General features: G+C 49.6%; 8 protein-coding genes across 8 annotated transcripts; 4 read left to right on the top strand and 4 right to left on the bottom strand.

The window, feature by feature from the left end:
* Nucleotides 1–26: 26 nt before the first annotated feature.
* METBIDRAFT_79224 (uncharacterized protein) lies at nucleotides 27–3170 on the bottom strand (the record flags this gene model as incomplete). Its single annotated transcript, XM_018859021.1, has 2 exons — nucleotides 27–2801; nucleotides 2883–3170. 2 exons carry the CDS (start codon nucleotides 3168–3170, stop codon nucleotides 27–29), a joined length of 3063 nt encoding a protein of 1020 aa, XP_018710412.1.
* A 383-nt stretch (nucleotides 3171–3553) lies between these two features.
* Nucleotides 3554–5266, bottom strand: ABC1 (protein kinase; the record flags this gene model as incomplete). Its single annotated transcript, XM_018859020.1, has 1 exon — nucleotides 3554–5266. The coding sequence occupies one exon, from the start codon at nucleotides 5264–5266 to the stop codon at nucleotides 3554–3556; it is 1713 nt and encodes a 570-aa protein (XP_018710411.1).
* Nucleotides 5267–7044: 1778 nt separating this feature from the next.
* Nucleotides 7045–9318, top strand: METBIDRAFT_12919 (DEAH-box ATP-dependent RNA helicase; the record flags this gene model as incomplete). Its single annotated transcript, XM_018854280.1, has 1 exon — nucleotides 7045–9318. The coding sequence occupies one exon, from the start codon at nucleotides 7045–7047 to the stop codon at nucleotides 9316–9318; it is 2274 nt and encodes a 757-aa protein (XP_018710410.1).
* Nucleotides 9319–10333: 1015 nt separating this feature from the next.
* ARF3 (Arf3p) lies at nucleotides 10334–10950 on the top strand (the record flags this gene model as incomplete). Its single annotated transcript, XM_018854279.1, has 2 exons — nucleotides 10334–10348; nucleotides 10438–10950. The coding sequence occupies 2 exons, from the start codon at nucleotides 10334–10336 to the stop codon at nucleotides 10948–10950; spliced, it is 528 nt and encodes a 175-aa protein (XP_018710409.1).
* A 190-nt stretch (nucleotides 10951–11140) lies between these two features.
* RKI1 (ribose-5-phosphate isomerase) lies at nucleotides 11141–11848 on the bottom strand (the record flags this gene model as incomplete). The annotated part of the gene is made up of 1 exon (XM_018857820.1): nucleotides 11141–11848. The coding sequence occupies one exon, from the start codon at nucleotides 11846–11848 to the stop codon at nucleotides 11141–11143; it is 708 nt and encodes a 235-aa protein (XP_018710408.1).
* Nucleotides 11849–13587: 1739 nt separating this feature from the next.
* Nucleotides 13588–14151, top strand: RPS7A (40S ribosomal protein eS7; the record flags this gene model as incomplete). Its single annotated transcript, XM_018857910.1, has 1 exon — nucleotides 13588–14151. One exon carries the CDS (start codon nucleotides 13588–13590, stop codon nucleotides 14149–14151), a length of 564 nt encoding a protein of 187 aa, XP_018710407.1.
* Nucleotides 14152–14232: 81 nt separating this feature from the next.
* BZZ1 (Bzz1p) lies at nucleotides 14233–16193 on the bottom strand (the record flags this gene model as incomplete). Its single annotated transcript, XM_018855251.1, has 2 exons — nucleotides 14233–14873; nucleotides 14905–16193. The coding sequence occupies 2 exons, from the start codon at nucleotides 16191–16193 to the stop codon at nucleotides 14435–14437; spliced, it is 1728 nt and encodes a 575-aa protein (XP_018710406.1). The 3' UTR covers nucleotides 14233–14434.
* A 2127-nt stretch (nucleotides 16194–18320) lies between these two features.
* On the top strand, nucleotides 18321–19985 carry METBIDRAFT_44824 (MFS transporter; the record flags this gene model as incomplete). Its single annotated transcript, XM_018857842.1, has 1 exon — nucleotides 18321–19985. One exon carries the CDS (start codon nucleotides 18321–18323, stop codon nucleotides 19983–19985), a length of 1665 nt encoding a protein of 554 aa, XP_018710405.1.
* Between the last annotated feature and the right edge of the window lie 465 nt (nucleotides 19986–20450).

Here is a 20450-nt window from a genome sequence, read left to right as displayed (position 1 = left end):
GAAGGTAGCACATAAGAAAGGGCAGGTCAAACTAGCATGAAGATGTCCTCTGAGATGTCTCCAAGTAACTCCTTGATATTCAAGATAATCTTGTCAAGCTCTTTGGTGATAGTTGATGTCACCAATATATAGGAGTAAAGCAAAACATAATCTTCATTTTTGAGACTTATGCGATCAAAGTTCTTCCTCGATCTGAATTCACTGAGTTTGAGTAGCATCCGATCTTTCGCATGATCCGTAGAAGCAGGTTTAGTTGGCAATGGAAATCCAAGCGCCATGGCGCTGGCAACCATGTAAAAAATTAAAAAGATCCGATGCTCAAGCTCCTCGCGCTCACTGGAGACATATTTAAGCACTATCTCCTCAGTGGGTTGGAGGTCCTTATCTACTTCCACCATCAATTGTAAGTTCAGAAATGCGTCTAGAATGGCAGAAGTTCCGCGCAAGAGCGTTTCATAAATTTCCTTTGGAAATCGGCCTTTTAGACGAAGTTCAACAGGTGCCTGCTTCAACAAGGTTTGGCATTCCAAAAGAAGGTCTCGTGTGCCCTTAAAGTCTTTGAGACCAATGAGGGTTTTCCCATTCTCCGATTCTTGGTAATCCATTGGATTGCTATTCCATACCACACCCATACGAAGCCACAATATGGTTAACCCAGACTTCAATCGTGCGCGAGCTGGATTTGGGAGGAAGAAATTGGCAAAAATTAGAGCCCATACTATGCCGATTGATACTGCAATAAATCTATGCACTGCAATCTGACCGACGATTGGAACATCGCCCCCTTCATTACTATCTTCGGAGTCTTTCTGTAGCATACTGTATGAATAAAGGGCAGTCAAGTTGTAAGCAAGGAGAATGAAGCGGCCGAAAGCGTTATTTCGCTTCCAAAAAATGATGATGTAGAAGCATGGAAGTGATAGGAGAAAGCCCACAATTGCCAAAACAAATTCGTTGGCATCAGAGACTTGCCATACCAAGTAAGCAAGAAATGCGCCCATGAAAGTTCCAATGAATCTCCATTTAGCTGTGACACTTGTTCCACCAACCGATTTGTTCATCATGATGCAGTAGATTGCCAAAGTCCACTCCAACCTATATTCAACAAAGGCTTTCTGTGTCTGCGGCAAGAAGGCAAAAAGGGAGATACAAAAGGCCCCCACACCGACTCGTAGTCCAAATTGAACATCCGTTCGCTTGAAAAGCCCAAAAGTCTTCCAAAGAGTAAGTCTGAAATCATCCAGACACTCAGTCCACGAAAAGGAATCTAAGTGTTCGGTGCTTTCTTTTGGCTCAACGACCTTAAGCTGAGATTTGAGTTCACGAAGCGCATCAACAAACTGGGCATCCCGAAAGAGGGTTTTTGAATGGGCGATCCCATTTCCTCGAGACCGCCAAAAACGCGCCCATTCCCACGATTTTGGATATGTGCTGGCCACAACTTCGAATTTTTCAGTCAATTGCAAGAAGTGTATTAGCTGTTTCCCATACAAAGCGAGCAAAGAAGAAAAATTTCCACAGCAAGCCGTCACTTCCTCTTGATCAGTCCTGGATTGGAAGTCGTCAGACTTGAAAATTTTTTGAGAGTACAACTTCTCGAAAGAATTCACTTGTTTTTCTTCGTAGAGCTCAATTGCTCGTTTCAAAGATAACTGATAATTTGTTGACTTCACGAATAAGCTTTGTTCTCTATCGCCTAATAGTTTCTTCTCAAAAGGCACTACGCTCAACACTTCTTTCACGGTAAATGCGAAAGACTTGATGGACGGAGCAAGATAGTAAACAAATAAGTCAAAAAGCTGCACTGAATACACGGCGCCGTCCTCCATGTCGCTGTTTTGCAAGCGGCCATTGTACAGGGACGGAGACCCCATGTTCTCGACAGAGTGGGATAAGGGAAGGATTTGCGCGTGAATACTTGACAAGCTTGCGATAGAGTCTTGGTCGTCGTTTTCGGCAGAAGTGCTGTCTAAAAATAACTGCCATCGCATTTCACACGAGGATTTGAGTCCGTGCAAATGCTCCATCAACGAGTTTGTGGCTTCTACGATCTCGCAGTATGCTTCGAACTCGGCCTCCTTTCCCACTAAGTATAACTCATACTTTGCTTCCTCAAGATATAAGTTAAGATCATTCGAGTGTTTTCGAAGTAGAGCAAACACCTCGAGATCTTTAGCAGAAATTTTGTCTCCGTTGATGAACCTATGTGTAACGACAGACACAAGAGATGACATGACGTTGAAAGAATCGTTCAACGAATGCCGCAATAGTTTGACTGCGCTCTTGGGCCAAAGCACGTAGCAAGTTGCCACGGAGATCAAGGACCCGACGAGTGCCACTCGCGATGTCGATACAAGTCTATCCATGGGTATTGTGCTTGCATTGAGTGACCCCTCCTTGACGATACACGTAACGAGGGAAATTGACGCCAACGAACATGCTGTGTTGAAAGTTTCCTTGTTAACTTTTTGCTTCATAAAAGCGATGACACCTAGTCCCACCGACGAGGTAAGGAGGTCGATGGCATACGAAACCTCGTTCTGGCCAACATTGAAGAAGTAACTTGAGACACATCGGCTGCAGACCGAAAGAATGAATGTGAACAAGAGCGATAGAAGCACAAATAGGAACAGTTGGTGCATGGATCCTTTAGTCCGTGCCGGGTGGAAGTAGACAGATGCCGTAGCAGCTACGTGCTTGGAATCGGTGTTTCCTAGTAGCGAGCTGAAAGGAGCGTAATAAACGCCTAGAGATGCAAGGAGATACGCCACCCCGCATTTGAGAACGCTTCGGGACGACTCCTTCAATAGCCATACATAGATGTTATATGGAAGGGATCTCGATAGAGCTTGTACTCTTCTATGCCAAGGCACAGCAATTACCACACTGGGGGCGGAATCCAGTAGCTCAGAATCATTAATCGTCTCGTCGTGAAAGCTCTCGAATTCCGAATTAAAAAACAGGTCTGTGCGGTACACCTTTCGACCAGAATCGGGGAGAATCACAGAGCTCAGTTTGACCAACTGGCGTTTGGTCGGTTTTGGAGGCGGTGGGCTTAGTAGGTACAGTGTTTCAGAGAGATTGGCTATGCTTTCAGCGAGACTGCTTGTTTTCAGGACAGCACGGCCCTGGCTCTTCGATGCCGGGTGCCTCTTTTTGTCACTTGTCATCAAGAATTAGATGATTGGCAAGATTTCCAGAAACAGGCCGGCACTTCTAATGTGCCCCATCCACTCGCGTGCGGCTTTATACAAGGGAACGTCATGTGACAAGATCTCATGCTACTCTCTAAGGACTGCAGATGCGCATCTGGCACGAGCCACCTCAAGTATACAGTTTGTTCATGGAAAACGCTTTCATTTGATCATTATCTTCGTTTTGTGGGCGCTTTGATATGCAAAGCGTCCGGCTCATTAAATACATTGAATGCTGCGCACTTCGTTGCCGCACGCATCATTAGACACACGAGATCGAGCCTGAAAGGTGCCATTTGGCTTTATTAGGAGGCATTGTCTGGGTGTCATGTCATCATTAGGGTTCATATGGGGCTTGCTCATTCCTCCTTTACGTCGTCGCCGTAGCCAACAATGTCCTTGAACATTTGGGCGCATGGCACGGACGCGTCAAGTTTGGAGCACAACAAGAAAACTCCACTAAGCTTCCTGTGGAGAGAGTAGGTTTCCTCCGGTGGAGGGGACAATCTTTCATTCAACATCAAACCAATGTTGTCTCTGACCCGATCGGTGATTGTTTGCTTTTTGAAATTGAACAATCTGCCTTCTTCCCTAGGAACAAAGGCCTCGCCAAGCACCATTACCGAGTCAACGTGGGCTCTGACCATGGCCGGGGACTCAAGACCAGTCAAATATCCAAGCTTCACAGAGTACTTCTCCACTGACTTTCTGTCGCCTTTCACGGCAGCTCGCAAGACTTCAACGTAGTCATCCACGAACTCGTCCTTGTATTCCCGAGCAGCACCGAAGTCGAGAAGCTCGATCTTCTTGGTGTCGTTGTTGTACAAGAAGTTGGCCCAGTTTGGATCTGTCTGCATGAACTTGAATTGCTTGAGTTCCTTCAAGCATAAGCGCATTATGTTAGTGGCGATCCAGTTTTTCGTTTCCTGGTCCCAGTCGCCCTTGACAATCTCTTTGCCTTTCATTTTCTCCATTGTCAAGACGTGCTCACCACACATGTTGTGAATCACACGAGGAACCTCAAAGTTGGGGTCGTCCTTCAACAACTCTCTGAATCTGATCAAGTTCTGCGCCTCGCGGATGTAATCGCATTCCCACTTCAACTCCACTCGGGCGTTGGCAATGGATTTGTCTAGAAACAAGCCTGGCGGCAAGATGGACAGCGCAGTCAAAATCATGAGCATGTTGTTCAAGTCAGAGTCGATGGAGTCAGCCACACCGGGATATTGCACTTTCACAACAACTTGGGTCAAGTCTTCGGTGACTGCATCGTGGACTTGGCCAATGGAGGCGGCAGCAAAGGGCACGTCTTGGAAAGAAGTGAAGAATCTCTTCCTCCACTGCAGGCCGAGTTCTTTGGACATCACGCGCTCGAGTTGGGCGGGGGGCATGTAGTGGGCCAGGTTTTGCACTCTGAGCAAAATTTGCTGGATCTCAACAGGAAGAATGGACGAGTCCTGGAGAGACAACATCTGGCCGATCTTCAACGCGGCTCCGCGCATCTGCGAGAACTTCTTCGCCATTCTCTCGATGTTGGCGGGGCTCAAGAAAAGCGACTTCATGGTCAAGGAGTCCTTGTTGCCCAGGGCATAGTGCTTGATGCCATGCGACGCGGCACTCAACCCCATGCCCGCAGCCAAGGTTCCGTAGTGGAAGATTCGGGCCAACCTCGTGGCAGGAACCTCGCTCTGCGACATTTCGAAAGTCGGCTTCACCTTCGAGCCCACCACCTTTGGCTTCAGCTTGGCAGCCTTCTTTCTCCGGACCTGGTTGTCGAGGTAAATGGTGGACTTTGTGGAGTAGTGTCTCTTTTGGGGGGCGGCGAACGCCGATGGAGACGCCAGCTGAGGTGGTGGTTTCGGCGACCCTGTTCTGGCAAGTTCGGATGTCTTGCGTAAATGTTGCCACATATTTCCGTGTGAGTCCAAGCGATCCACGGCTTGTGCTTTGACAAATGACAGCTGGTACCATGCAAGAAGATCTTGCTTCACCACGGAGGTGGAGGAGCCTATGACCTTACTTGCGGACGACAAAATGAGCGCCGTCTCGAACAAGGATTTTCTGACGGACATCCCAGGTTTCTGTTGTAGCAAAGAAAATGGGATCTGGGAAGAGCAAGGGGGTTTGGGAGCAAATTTTGAGAGGAACTCTGATGGCGGAACAAAATGCGATGCGAGGGTACACAGCCAGCCGGCGATAAAAATTCGCAGGCAAAAAAAAAAAAATCGGTTCGCGCGATTGGGTTTAAGGCGGGCCTACCTGGAACACGAACCTATTTCAGGAACAAGTCAGCAGGAATATAGGGTACACGGAAACCGCCATTTTTGCCCAGCAAACAGCAGAAAAAAACAATAGGACATTGCCACCGCCACCATAGAGGTGGCAGCGCCATCAACACGCATGTGGGCCCCGCCGGGCGGGGAACTGCCACGGCCCAAAAAACGCAATACAGCAACTGCTCAAAAGAAGAAACAGCAAGAGGCCAAAGCTCGCAACCATGGGCCCGCGATTCTGGCGGCTGCGGTGCGGCGCCCTATAGTTTGTTGCGGACGCGCATGGTGGGGTATCAGGACAGGCCCCAGGAACTCCGGCCATCCAGTAGCAGGGCGCGCTCCCCGCCTCTTCGCGGCCCGGTGCTCCGTTGCCCCAGCCGGGGGGCCGGGCCTATTGGACGTGGCCCGACGCGCAGGGCCACATGGGCTCTAATTATGGACCCACGGGTGGACCACCAGACAAGCGGAAAATAACAATCACATTAAGAAAAAACAAAGAATGGGCCACTTCAGGAAATAAAAATTGGACCGTTGCGAGGCGGAGATTATGGCCATTTGCTGAACAAGGAAACAGGAAAACGCCCCCCTGCTGGAGAAAGAAAACGAGAATAGAAGAGGACTCACAGATGGGCGGACAGTGAAGAACGAGCGGAGTGGAATCTAAGTCACCATCACCAATGCAGCAGATCGCGCAGTTCCATTCAGTGCGGCCCCATGGAACTTATGACTCAGGCTTGCTCACTCTGGGCAGGCCCGTGCATGGCGTGGATGCGAAGGCGAGCTTAATAAAGGCTTCGCATGACAATTAAACCTGGGAATAAAATATCCTCCACGACAGGAATGCCGGGTCTCGGGATTGAGCGATAACCGCGTCATCACAAGGCCCGGCTCTTTTGTTTTATTTTTTTTATTTTTTTTTGCGTTGGGACAGTTTCCTGGGGCATTACAGTCCTGCTGTCCATTGCTTGGTCCATTGCCAATCCTCAGGATTAAAAAATAAGGAACAAGCCGTTGGCGCATATTCTCAAAACTGGGGCAGCAGGTCTGTATTTTGCAAATTGAAAGCTAATTGTGTCAAAGTATGGTGGAGCGTCTGGGCTTTATTGTTGGCGCAAGGGGACGGCGAACCCACTCCAAATATATGGACACCAGTCTACTTAAAAAAACACACAGGTTGTTTTAGTGCGCAACTCCATCGGGCGATATGAGCTGTCACACCCACAACGTATCGGCAGTCAGAGATACGCCAGAGCACAGGTGAGCACAGCGAGGCGGATTTGGCTACTCTGTGCGCAGCGTCATACCAGCGTGCAAGAAAAGGACAAATAAAAGCAGGCTTGTATTTTCTTTGCTTTCTCTTTCCCACCCAGCCAGTCAACTCAGGATATAATGGCATTGCCAAGTTTGCTCCAGTACTAAACAACCATATACCTCACGTCCAGTCTCGTCGCGCAGCCCAGTCTCGCAGCGTAGCCCAGTCTCTCCACAGGACATTACATGCAGACCTGGGTCGGCTCTGCGATGAGCTCATCTTCTCGCATCACAACCAAACCTACGCCTACTCGAAACACATCAAAATGGGCAAGGAAGACAAGAAAAAAATCAAGAAGCAAAAACTCCTGGTATCTGTTGCCGAGTCGGTGGCCGAAAAGGCCGAGGAATCCTATAATCAACATCACCTAAACGACACTCCCGAGACCTTGCATACTCACAACAACGGTGAATTTGCTGGGCTCACCAGGTATCAAACCACGGCTGAAGATGCCCAAAGATTGGAGAGCGGCAAGTTCAATCCGTTCACCGGCAAGAAATTCACCCAAAAATACATCGACATCTTGAAAGTCCGCAGAGACTTGCCTGTTCACGCGCAAAGAAACGAGTTTTTGCGGATCTTCCAGCTGACGCAAATCATGGTGTTTGTTGGTGAGACAGGTTCCGGTAAAACCACGCAAATCCCCCAGTTCGTGCTATATGATGACATGCCCCATTTGAGTGGGAAGCAGGTCGCCTGTACACAGCCCAGAAGAGTGGCGGCCATGTCGGTGGCGAAGAGAGTGGCCGACGAAATGGACGTTGAGTTGGGCGAGGAGGTCGGTTACGCTGTGCGTTTTGAGCACAAAAACTCCGACAAGACTATTCTCAAATACATGACCGACGGAATGTTGTTGCGGGAGGCCATGGACGACCATGACTTATCCAGGTACTCGTGCATCATCTTGGACGAGGCGCACGAGAGAACCCTTTCGACCGATATCCTTATGGGCTTGCTCAAACAGGTCACCTTGAGAAGACCGGACTTGAAAATCATCATCATGTCGGCCACCTTGGATGCCGAAAAGTTCCAGAACTACTTCAACGACGCCCCTTTGCTTGCTGTTCCCGGTAGAACCCACCCGGTTGAAATCTACTACACTCCAGAATACCAAAAGGACTACTTGGACGCGGCCATCAGAACTGTGTTGCAAATCCATGCCACCGAGGATGAAGGAGACGTGCTCTTGTTTCTCACGGGTGAAGAGGAAATCGAGGAAGCGTGTCGCAAGATTCTGTTGGAGGGCGACGAGTTGATCAGGGAGCAGGATTGTGGTCCAATCAAAGTGTACCCCTTGTACGGATCTTTGCCACCACACCAGCAACAGAAGATATTCGACCCCGCACCCGAAAACCACAAGGCCGGTGGCAGACCAGGCAGAAAGATCATTGTCTCCACCAATATTGCCGAGACATCGTTGACCATCGACGGTGTCGTGTATGTGGTGGACCCAGGCTTCTCGAAGCAAAAAGTATACAACCCCAGAATCAGAGTCGAGTCGTTGTTGGTGTCGCCAATTTCAAAGGCCTCCGCACAACAGAGAGCTGGTAGAGCTGGACGTACGCGTCCAGGTAAGTGCTTCCGTCTTTACACCGAAGAGGCCTTCAAAAAGGAGTTGATCGAGCAGTCGTACCCCGAGATTTTGAGAAGCAACTTGGCCTCGACCGTCCTTGAGCTCAAAAAACTTGGCATCGACGACTTGGTGCACTTCGACTTCATGGACCCTCCGGCCCCCGAAACTATGATGAGAGCTCTTGAGGAGTTGAACTACTTGCAGTGTCTTAGTGATGAAGGAGACTTGACTGCTTTGGGCCGTCTTGCGTCCTTATTCCCATTGGACCCCATGTTGGCCGTCATGTTGATCGGATCGCCTGCGTTCAAATGCTCGGAGGAGATTTTGTCTATCGTTGCCCTATTGTCTGTGCCCAACGTCTTCGTGAGGCCTGCGTCGGCCAGGAAGAGAGCCGATGAAATCAAAATGAGCTTTGCCCACCCAGACGGCGACCACTTGACGTTGCTCAATGTCTACGAGGCCTTCAACTCGGACGATGCCTACAACGTTGGTTTGCATCAATGGTGCAGAGACAATTTCTTATCCTACCGCTCGCTCCTTTCCGCACAGAGCGTGCGTTCTCAGTTGCGCCGCATCATGGAGCGCCATGAGCTAGAGTTGGTAAGTACAGACTACAACAGCCCTAAGTACTGGGACAACATCAGAAAGGCATTGGCAGCAGGATTCTTCATGCAGGTGGCCAAGAAGAAGAGCGGAAACAAGGGTTTCTTGACGGTCAAGGACAACCAAGACGTCTTGATCCACCCGCTGACTGTGTTGTCCAAGGAAAGTGAGTGGGTCATCTACAACGAATTTGTGTTGACGTCCAAGAACTACATTCGGACAGTGACCACTGTCAGGCCCGAGTGGTTGGTGGAGTTGGCGCCAAAATACTACAACTTGGAGCATTTCTCCAAGGGTGACGTCAAGCTTTCTTTGGAGAGAATCATTTCGAGAGTGGACACGATGAAGAAAGTTGCCAAGTAGGTATTCGCGGGCCTTAAGTAATGCTGTGAATTCAGAACGGTCATAAGAACCGGCGGCTTATATACCAAAAGATAGAAAATAGTTTCACAAAGACAAGCATTTCTTGTGCCGCTGAAGAGGGCAGTATATCTGATGATTTGGTGTTGAGGCGGTTCAATCAAACATTCACGCTTATGTCAGACATGGGCTGGCTGGTCCGGCGCTGCTTCAAACCTGCGTCGAAGACATGCGCATGATTTGCCAGAAGCAGCGACTGCCGGAGGAAGAAAAATTCTCATACCCAGTCAGATCCCCTATTCACTATGTACAGAAACTCATTTGTTAACACAGTCTCTTCTAGCTCATTGAATTCAAAAATCATTTATCGATGCGGAGCCTCATCAGTTTTTTCCACCGACTCCAGGTCAGAACATAGGCTATGGGCTGCTGGCTTGAGGCATGAGTATACAGGCCCCAGTCACACGTAGACAAGCTTAAGCCTTGAGTACGCGGGCTTTTCACACAAGTGCAACCGGGAAAGGCAAAAACGCATGTCCTTCTCGTATAACCTTATTTCCGTTTTGGGAGTGTTACGCTTCTTTCGGAGCCCAGCCCGTCCCGGTATCAGTGCGAGTGGCCTTCCTTCCAGCGAATTGCATATACGGTCTCAGTCCTGCTTCTTTGATACGAAGCTGATACGAGGCGAAGCGCACATATCGAAGAACATACAACCCGTCCAGACACGTATGCGTGCAAACAGCCCTTAGGATATTTGCGTAGAGAACCGTCTGCGCTGCAGAAACCAAGCAGCTGTGCCTTTAACGTAGATTTGCATCTGCAAGACAATTTGTCCTCTCGAATCGAAAAAAGCTCCCCAGACAATAGCACGAATCACCGCATTCGGACGCTCGCTTAGCCTCGCGCGTCCGCGGTTAAAGTAACCCGCCGCGAAAGGTCTTGCACACCTGTCGCTGCCCATTTGGGCTCGCTGTTCACACGCTCCAACAACCCACCAGAGTACTGAAACCAGGTCAAAATGGGTGTCTTGGTGGTATGTTCAGCGTCACAACAAAGCGCGTGTCTGGGCAAAGATGCTGCCGGCTTTCAAAACTGTGCCTGCGCCCTTGTACTAACAATTAGTCCCGTTTGTTCAAAAACCGTGAGATGAGAATCTTGATGTTGGGGCTCGATAACGCCGGCAAGACCACCATTCTCTACAAGATGAAGCTCGGCAAAACATCCAAAACCGTGCCCACGGTCGGCTTCAACGTGGAAACCGTCAAGCACAGAAACATATCCTTCGCCGTGTGGGACTGTGGTGGGCAGGAGAGAATCAGGCCGTTGTGGCGACACTACTTCACGGGCACAAACGCGCTTATTTACGTGGTGGACTCGTCGGACTTGGACCGCTTGGACGAGTCGCGCGACGAGTTGATGCGTGTGATCTCCGACAAGGAGTTGGCCAGCTGCTTGTTGATAGTCTTGGCCAACAAACAGGACGTGCCCGGGGCCATCAAGCCCAAGGACTTGATTGAGCGGTTCGACATGAGCAGCCTCAGCGGCCAGCACACGTGGTCGGTGATCCCCACCATCGCCGTCGACGGCACCGGGCTCGGCGAGACGTTGAACTGGATCTCCAGCCACTCCAAGTGATCAGGGAGCAGTGCTGCCGGGCGGGCGGCGGGCATGCTCGTACTGGATGCGAGCCATGGCGCGCGCGCCTGTGGCGGCGATGGCCCCGGACTATGCCACTCATTTATGTATTGTTAGTCGTCAAGCAATGTCTGCTCAGGTCCGTATAAAACAGTTTCTACCAGCGGGCGCCGCCTAGACACGCGCGCATCTACGCCAGCCACATGGACACGGCGCCGTCCTGCTCGCCAAAGTAGGCCTTGCGGGCCAAGTTCGTGAAGAGGCCACTGTCCACCACACCGCACAAGCTCTTGATCTTGGCGTGCAAGCCGCGGGGGTCCGCGATCGGGCCGAAGTCCGCGTCGATCAAGAAGTTGTTGTTGTCCGTGATCACGGGCCCGGCCTTGGCCTTGCCGCCCTGGCGCAAGTCGACGTTCCGGGCGCCCAATCTCTTCAAGTCGAGCGTGACCTTGGCGTAGGCGTTGGGCACGATTTCGATGGGCACGCCCTGCGTCCACTCCGTGCCCAAGGCACGCGACTTTTTCCGGTAGTCGGCCACGATGATGAATGTCGCGGCGGCCTCGGCCACCAACTTCTCCTGGAGGAGACACGCGCCGCCGCCCTTGATCAAGTTGAGTTTGTCGTCGCACTCGTCCGCCCCGTCGAACGCAATGTCGAGCGAGGGGTACTGCTCGATGGTGCCCACGTGGAGCCCGTGGTCGAGAATCAACTGCTTCAGCTGGAAGCCGGTGGGGATGCACACAAAACTGTCCTTGTTGGCGAGCTGGCTCAACCGCTCGGCCACATACACCACGGTGCTGCCGGAGCCGATGCCAACTACCTTGGCGTTGTCCGGGAGGTTCTCGTCGACGGCCCGGTAGGCGGCTCTCATTTTGGCGGATTCGATGGTGGACGACATTGGTGGGGTGAGCGAGGTGAACGGCCGGGTGAGGGCGGAAAAGCGTGGGGGTCTGGTGAACCTGAGCATTCTGTGGGGCAGGCGCCGGTAGGGCTGGAGCAGGTCAGTAGGGCCGCGGCGCCCGGCGCCGTGTGCAGGAGCGCGTGCTCGGGCCTGTGCTGGCCCGTGGCGCTGGGCTGGGGCCTGGTGTTTCGTTTGTTAGCCCGGCAGAGACGGGCCGGGCTTTTTTGGCTTGCGTCTCTTCGGGCGGGTGGTGCCTGGGATGCCGGGCTGTGGTTTTGGCGGGCCGTGGCGTGGCGGGAGGTGTTTTGTATTTTTTATTGGGGGGTGCTTGTTGTCATCAATTGTAAGAGATTGCGGGCTGTCTTATTAATGCGCAGACTGCTGGGCCTCGTGGGCACTGCACTCCAGGGGGGCACTGTGTGAACAGACAATAAGAGTAAATGGGCACTGAACTAAACGGGCACTCCAAGTAAATGGGCACTATAAGTAATACTACAAGTAATACTACAAGTAATACTACAAGTAAATAAGGGCTACAAGTAAATAAGTACAACAAGTAAATAGGTGCTACAAGTCAATGGGCACTCCAATAAACTGGGCACTCCAATTAAATGGGCACTCCAATCAAATGAGCACACAATAAAATGGTATCCACACCACAGACGCAAAACGTAGACTACTGGAAGCAACAGCCGCAAGGATAATCAAAACACAAGAAAGAGGGCAAAGATAACACACCCACCCAGGGCCCCAGAGGCCTGCTCCAGGGCTCCATGCGCGAAACTGCACTATGCGGGTATTCCAGATGGTTTCAAACTGGTCCGAATTGTGCAGCGAGACCAGGCTGGGCGTCGGCAATGGGAGCCCAGAATCGGCCGGGGACAATCCTAAGACATGGTCCGTTTTTGTTTTCCCGTGGGTTTTCCCAAAAACAGCCTACATAAACTGCGCCGCGAAGTATTACCCTGTTGCCAGGCCTGTGTGCCCGGTATCCTTGGCCGGACACCCGTACCATGTGCCATGGGACAGGCTATAGCAGAGAAACAAACCGCGGCCCAGGTAATTCTAATACAAAACGCCTACAGAAACACGTGTTCGGTTCGAGTTCGGCCCCTCCTAGGCCGCGCCTCGATGGGTGCAAATCACCAACATGACGCGAGCAAAAATCCAGAAGTCGATATCCGAAAGCACTTTGTAAAGCCAAATTGGAAATATCCACTGTGCACGTAGCCGCAGAAATTCTACCGCCCCAATGTCGGACTTGGGGCCGCTCGGCGCCTACGGGCCCGTCGTATATTGACTTGCTGGTAATACACCCATGGGCCGCCACCCGGTCACGTTTTCGGCCCCGGCCTCCCATCTTGAAAGCAGATATTTTCGACATGCCATGGACGCCATGAATCTTGCCAGCTAACTCCTCCAGTCATAATTTCAGAGAGTCCCCGGCGGTGCTTTCCGAGCCAAACGAAATCAAGCCAGCCGGGCAAACAGCAGTCACGCGTGGTCACGTGCACGCGGGGCCCGCCGGCCGGACCGCCTTAACTATGCGCGCAGCCTCCGCAGCGGCCTCCCGCGCACCAGCCCGGCATTCGCAGGCAAATGGCCTGGGCGAAAAAAAAAAACATCGTGGTGAGCACAGTGTGCAGGCACAGCGATTTTTTTGCACTCGCACCTTATGGAAAAAAAACCTGGCTAAAAATTTTCCTCTTGATCCCACCACCGACAAACTGTTAACCATGTCTGCTGCCAACAAGATCTTGTCTGAGAACCCAACCGAATTGGAGTTGCAAGTTGCCCAAGCTTTCACCGACTTGGAGGCCCAAACCGACTTGAAGGCCGAGTTGAGACCATTGCAATTCAAGTCCATCAAGGAGTTCGACGTTGCTGGTGGTAAGAAGGCCTTGGCCATCTTTGTCCCTGTCCCATCTGTCGCCGGTTACAGAAAGGTCCAGACCAGATTGACCAGAGAGTTGGAGAAGAAGTTCCCAGACAGACACGTCGTCTTCTTGGCCGAGAGAAAGATCTTGCCTAAGCCAGCCAGAAAGTCTAAGAAGCTCCAAAAGAGACCTAGATCCAGAACCTTGTCTGCTGTCCACGACAAGATCTTGGAGGACTTGGTCTTCCCAACCGAGATTGTCGGCAAGAGAGTCAGATACTTGGTTGGCGGTGCCAAGATCCAAAAGGTTTTGTTGGACTCCAAGGACTCCTCTGCCGTCGACTACAAGTTGGACTCTTTCTCCCAGTTGTACAACAAGATGACCGGCAAGCAGGTTGTTTTCGAGATCCCAGGCGAGTACTAAGCATCTCGTTCCCCTCATCTCCATCAACTTTCCCCCGGTTTACAAAACTCCCCTGTGTTTTTAGTGTAGTGGGGCCGTGGTTCTAGGGCTGCTCCTCCCGTCATGCTTTTAGCGAATCTTTTGACAAATACTTAATACTTGGTATTTATCTTATAAATAACTCATGATCATTCACCGTGTAGAACTGCTTCTTGCCTGTGCCGCGTTCCCACGCCACGGTTCGTGTTTTGACGTGGTCTTCGTGCGATTCTATAGCTTCTATTCACCTCGCTTCTATGTACTCTCAAACGTGCTTCACATACGCCGTGGGGAACAACCCGGTCTGTCCGTTGATCTCTCCCTCGGTCCAGCCGCTTTCGTCCGTGTCCGCCTGTATCAACACGATCCTGTCGCCGGCTTGGAAACTCAACTCATTGCTCTCGTCGCCATTGAAGTCGTAGAGTGCCTCCACGTATTGCACGCGTTTCGCGCCGCGTTTGGGTGCAACCGAGGGCCCAGTCTTCTTTGCATTGTCCTCGACATAGTTGATTTGTAGGTAACTCGTGGGCACAAGTCCGCTCTGCCCTGCAGAACTTTTGACCAAAGTCCAGCCCAGGCCATCGTCCTCTTCAACTATGGCAAGCTCCTCGCCCTGGCTAACTGTCAATTCGTCGTCTCCGGTAGCCTCGTAGGCGTACGAGGCGATTGCAGGGGAGTTGCTCAGCGCAGCTTGGGAGTTGACACTTTTGTTTCGTCTCAAGCTAAACAACCCACCCAACTTCGTGGCCAATTTGTTCGGGGGCAGATGAAGTCTTGTGGCTTTTGAAAATGCCAAACCGGGACCTCTTTTCCTTTTTGACTTCCACGTACGAGAGATCCTGATCGCCAGCAAAGTTTTGAATGATCTCGATTTCAACCTCGCTTTTGACTCTTCCGGAATCTTCTTTCATGAACTTCTGGAGGAGCGTCAACGCGTCATCTAGCTTTGAATCAAACTTGAGGGTGTGCGTATCCTCGCTTGACTTTCTCTGCTGTGCCACTTCTTCCAATTTGTCTTTCGCCAAAAGTGTAGAGTCCTTGGACACAGAGTATGCATTCAAACTAGCATTGAGCCTGCGCTTCAACTCTGTGAGCTCCGGCTCTTTCACTACAAGTGACTCGTTATCGTGCCAAAAATCACAAGGGATGAAGTAAAAGTCCTGGGGCTCTTTCCATGCAACTGCGTTGTGTTTGATAAACATAGCTGTGTCTAACTTCGGGTTGTTTTCTTCAATTGTCACGTCAATTTCATGTAAAAGCTCCTTTACCTTATCGTTCGAGTTCCGTTCGATAATCGACGCATTCTTCAAAAGCTTGTTCATGATTCCTACCCTAGACTCGTTCAAATCTTGGAAGTAGTCAAGCAATTCAGGTAAGTCCTGGAAGTAGTACTTGTCCTTCAACCTATTGGCGATACTCAATTTGATCAAGTAGTTGTTCTTTCCGTTGTTCATCTCGATTTTCTTCTCTTCGAGTTTTGCTAAGGCTCGTTCGCTCGAAGACTTTTCAGTTTTTTGCCGGGCGTGTTCCGTGTTTTGACACAAACTGTCGTAGTGTTTCTTCGCCTTGGATACCTCATCTTCCAAAGACGTCTTTTCGGAAGTGAGGAAATCATTTATTACGCTGACATGCCGGGCAATCTTGTTCAGTTTTTGTTGCAATCTGTTGAGGTTGCTGCATATTTTCACTTGGAACTCCGTTCCGAGGTTGTCACGTTCACGAGCAATTGCTTCTGTCTGTGACAAGACTTCGTTCCACAAAACTACAGAGGCGCTTTCAAGTGATCCTGGTGTAATTTGTGGGTCATCCCCTACAGAGAGACCAGATGAGTTCTTGGCTTTTTTCTCGAAATGCTTCTTACATAACTCTTGGAGTTTTGCCGAGTACTCTTTCTCCAATAGGGCACGCTCTTTGTAGAAGCCCTCTAAATCGTCGAGCCAATTAATGCCATTCGTGATCCATTTTTCTGTGCTCTTGTATGAATCTTTGAGCTCGTTACCAATCGAAAGTTCCTCCAACGACATTTCGGGCGAGCCTACAAAATGCAATATATATTCAATCCCTCCACGTAAGTCTAGGCCTATGTTGATCCTATCGTATAATCTGCATCAGCGTTGAACAGAGCGTCACACTAGATGTGCGCGGGGCGGTGCGGGGTCTATCCACAGGATTGCGACCAATTGATGGCAAAGCTTCGTTCACAGTTTCACCCCAAAACCCGTCACACAACTTTTTTGGTGATAGTAGGATGTGGATAACATAAATGTTAGAGGAATATTTTTGGAGTTCAGTTTCTCTTTTCGTTCAAAATACGGACTCATAACTTCGTAAAATACAGGATGTGAAATACAAGCGAGCGAGTGGGATATAAAAGACCGCATTGATAACTAAACACTTCGCAAGGAAAACTTTGTCAGCATCAACGTGTTTATATGGACATTTGGGAACCATTGATAGGGCTATTACGGCTATATTATCTTCAGAAAGAAAGAGCTGAGGCATTTGCAAACATTCTCTCTTGGAGATATGTATGCGTGCTACAGGAGCAGTGAATCTTGCCGGTCCTCTTTTTAGAACCAAAACTTTCTAACCACAGAGTGTTTTTTTATCTTTTGAGCAAAACCTTCCCCAGTTGATATCACGTACACTTCCAGACATTTCTTTTGTTTGAATTTTTGAACGTTGGACAATCAGTTTTATTTCATGAGATCAGCTCCCCAGTCCGGATACCCGCAGAAAAGCTGACATACCTGCCTCGGTGAAGAAAAAAATCTGCAGACTTTCAGAAGTATCACCAAAAACATACACTTTACCATGAAATTCCAAGTCTTCATTCCCTTTCTTTCCATTTCTTAAACAGACAAAAGCAAACAGGATTTGACAAGTGAAGCTACCATTGTTTTCAACGGCCCGTAAGCACCAAGGGAAAAAATCAAAGGTGGGGCGAACAGATTTAAATATTTGCAAGATCCCGCATTCGCAGGAACCTCTCTAATGTTTGAATTTACAAAAAAGAAATAAAGCGCCAGGCGATGTCTTTCAATGAATTTTACTAGCATGTACGAATTATGCCGCAAAAGGATGATAGACTTGGATAAGAAGAAGTTGCAAGCCGTGCTTGGTCTATGAACCTCGCAAAATCTGAGGCCCTGCTCGCGCAATGATCAGGTAGAAGAGTTTTCATTCCCGGTCTATATTCATTGGGCGAAGCATCACCAAAAACACGAAGCAGAATAGTGTATCTGCTTGATTGTGTCATCCTTGTTTATTTGATTTTTTAGTTGCCGAGGTAACAAAGAGGAAGCATGACACTAGTGGACATCTCTCTGTTGGGAAAGACAAACTATAGCCTACTTGGCCTGCAGAGAACCCCAAATCCGAAAGCATAATGTAATCTTTATAAATGACGTCTCTGCTCCGTGGAAAGCCCGGGAATGTGTCCGATGTGCATGCGAGGAGACAACAGGATATCTTGAGAAGCGAAACCAGCTAATATCGATGCAAAATGAGTGAAAAATTCCAGGACCACCCAGTGTGTTTTTTTTTTTTTTAATTGTTTAAGCATACGCTAGTGCCGTCCGCGCTCGACTAAGAGAACTTGCAGGTTTGAGTTTGACTTGCTCGCCTGGTCGCATGAGGCTCACGGCAAGCAAAAAAACTTATTTAGGTACCAAGGTTATGAGCATGCGGCCGAGAATAATATGGTAGAATTCTGTCTCTAGGAACGATCATTTGGAAATGTACTGGTGAAATGTTGGACTAATCTGGTGGGTATTGAATCGGGGCTTTATCTCAAGTCGTGGATCAAAACTAAACAAAGTATCTTTGTGACAAGTTCGGCCCAAGTAGGATCGCTGAATGTGCTTAAACTGGGTCATGGACTACTAGATCCTCGGCAACGTAGGGATTCCGCGGCTCGCGCGCAGTCGTGCATCGGTCTTTTGCATCCATTGCTATTGTTGCTCCGGAAAAACTAGCAAGCCATCACGATCAAGTGGATAGAAATTCTATAAGTGCAGAGAAAAGCGCCAGGCACAGGCACAGGCCTGGCTCGGCTTTTCCGGAATTCGAGCTTGTTTTAGATTAATTTAAAACACCCTTATATTCTCTCGATCTGAACTCTTCTTATCTCTTCTGATAGTTCGCTTGCTATGCTTCATCAAATAGTGAGGGACTCGTTCTGGGGCTCGGTCATCTACTTGCTCTCAAACCGAAGGCTCTTCAAGTACCGAGAAGAAGACTTTTCTTTCGCCAAGCTAGAAAGCTTCAAGCACAAAGTCAATGTCGAAGGCCAGGAACTTCCAGAGCCAGGCTTGGACAGAAACTTTTTGGGAGACGTGCTGCATTTCCCGGACCTCACTTCTAACTCCGAAGAAAAAACTCTCACGGAAGATGGCCCCATATTAATTTCCTGGGACGGCGATAATGACCCGGATAATCCCCGCAACTGGCCCTTCTACTACAAGGTGATCTTTGTGCTCAAAATCATATCGATGACGGCGATGATCTACATGTCTGCGGCTCTCTACACGCCTAGCATCACCACAGTGATGCAAGAGATGCAGATCAGCAGACCCAAGGCAGTTTTGCCATTGACGGTGTTTGCCATTGGGTACGGAATTGGCCCTTTGGTGTTTTCTCCCTTGTCAGAAAACGCCCGTTTCGGTAGAAACACCATCTACATTGTTACGTTGTTCATCTTTTTCATTTTGCAAATCCCGACTGCGTTGGCTACCGACATCACATCTTTGGCTATCTTGAGGTTTCTTGCTGGCTTCTTCGCAAGCCCGGTGTTGGCTACCGGAGGTGCCAGTATTGGGGACGTGATCTTGAGCGAGTATATGCCCATGGCTCTTTCATTTTGGACAGCAGGCACATTCTGCGCCCCATCCTTGGGGCCACTCATCGGTGCAGCTCTCACCGTAAGGGGCGGGTATCACTGGCCCTTTTGGTTCATCTGCATATACTCGGGGATTTTTTTCTTGGTGTTGAGTTTCTTCTTGCCCGAGTCTTCTGGGAAGGCGATCTTGTACCGAAAGGCCAAGAGATTGAGGGCAATCACAGGAAACAAGAACATCACAAGCATTGGGCACATCCAGAACAAGGAACTCAATTTGAAAGATGTGGTGATGGAGGCGCTCTGGAGGCCGTTCCAGATCACCTTCCAGGAACCTGTGGTGATGTTTCTCAACATCTACATGGGGGTCATCTATGCCATCATGTACCTCTGGTACATGGCGTTCCCCATTGTGTTCATCCAGATGTACCAGTTTTCGACCGTGGCCGAAGGAGCTAGTGCACTTTCGCTCACAGTGGGCCTTCTTGTCAGCGTGTCGTTCCATCTCCCCATAGTGTACCAGCGGACCACGCGGAAATTGATCGTAGGCAAGACGATCCATCCCGAGGTGTATCTACCCATGTGCATTTTCGGCAGCTGCTTGTTGCCCACCGGCCTCATAATCTTTGCCTGGACGTCTACGTTATCGGTGCACTGGATAGCGCCGATGATTGGCGCCGGAACCTACATGTGCGGGTCGTACATTGTGTTTCAAACGTTGTTCAACTACATGGGGATGTCGTTCCCCCGCCACTTGGCGTCGGTGTATGCGGCCAACGGGCTTCTCCGGTCGATGATGGGCGGGTGCTTTGCGCTTTTTGGCACTGCCATGTTCAACAACTTGAGCACGCCGAAATACCCCGTTGCGTGGGGCACGATGATCTTGGCGCTCATCTTGATTGCGCTTATCCTGGTGCCTGTGATGTTCTACCTCCACGGGCCGCAGCTCCGGGCCAAGTCCAAGTATGCCGATGCGTGAATGTCGAGCCGAGACGTGAGTATGACCCAGTGGAGGAATGGAGTATAAATGGGAGGATAGTGGAGAATAAACGAGAGAAATAATAAGCGAGAAGAGAATAAACGAGGAGAAAATAGAGAAAAGATGAGGAGAAAAATAAAGGGGAAGAAGACAGAGTAAATGAGCAGGGACGTGAAGTATACTGAAGCAGGAGGGTGCGTATATTGGAGCCGAGAAGTGAGAGTATGACCTAGTGGAGATCTAGAGTATAAATGGGAGGAAAGAAGAGAATAAACTAGAAAATAAAATAGAAAATAAACGAGAGAAAATTAAACGAGAGAGAAATAAACGAGAAGAAAAATAAATAGAAAAGAAAAATAAACAAGAAGAACACAGGGTATAAGGACGTGAAGTATATCGGAGCAGGGGAGTGAGTATATGGAGCTCAGGAGTGAGTATGACCTGGTGGAGATCTAGAGTATAAAT

This window comes from Metschnikowia bicuspidata (assembly GCF_001664035.1).
Source record: "Metschnikowia bicuspidata var. bicuspidata NRRL YB-4993 chromosome Unknown METBIscaffold_5, whole genome shotgun sequence".
Taxonomy (NCBI): Eukaryota; Fungi; Ascomycota; class Pichiomycetes; order Serinales; family Metschnikowiaceae; genus Metschnikowia; species Metschnikowia bicuspidata.
This window is presented reverse-complemented; position numbering and strand designations above follow the sequence as displayed.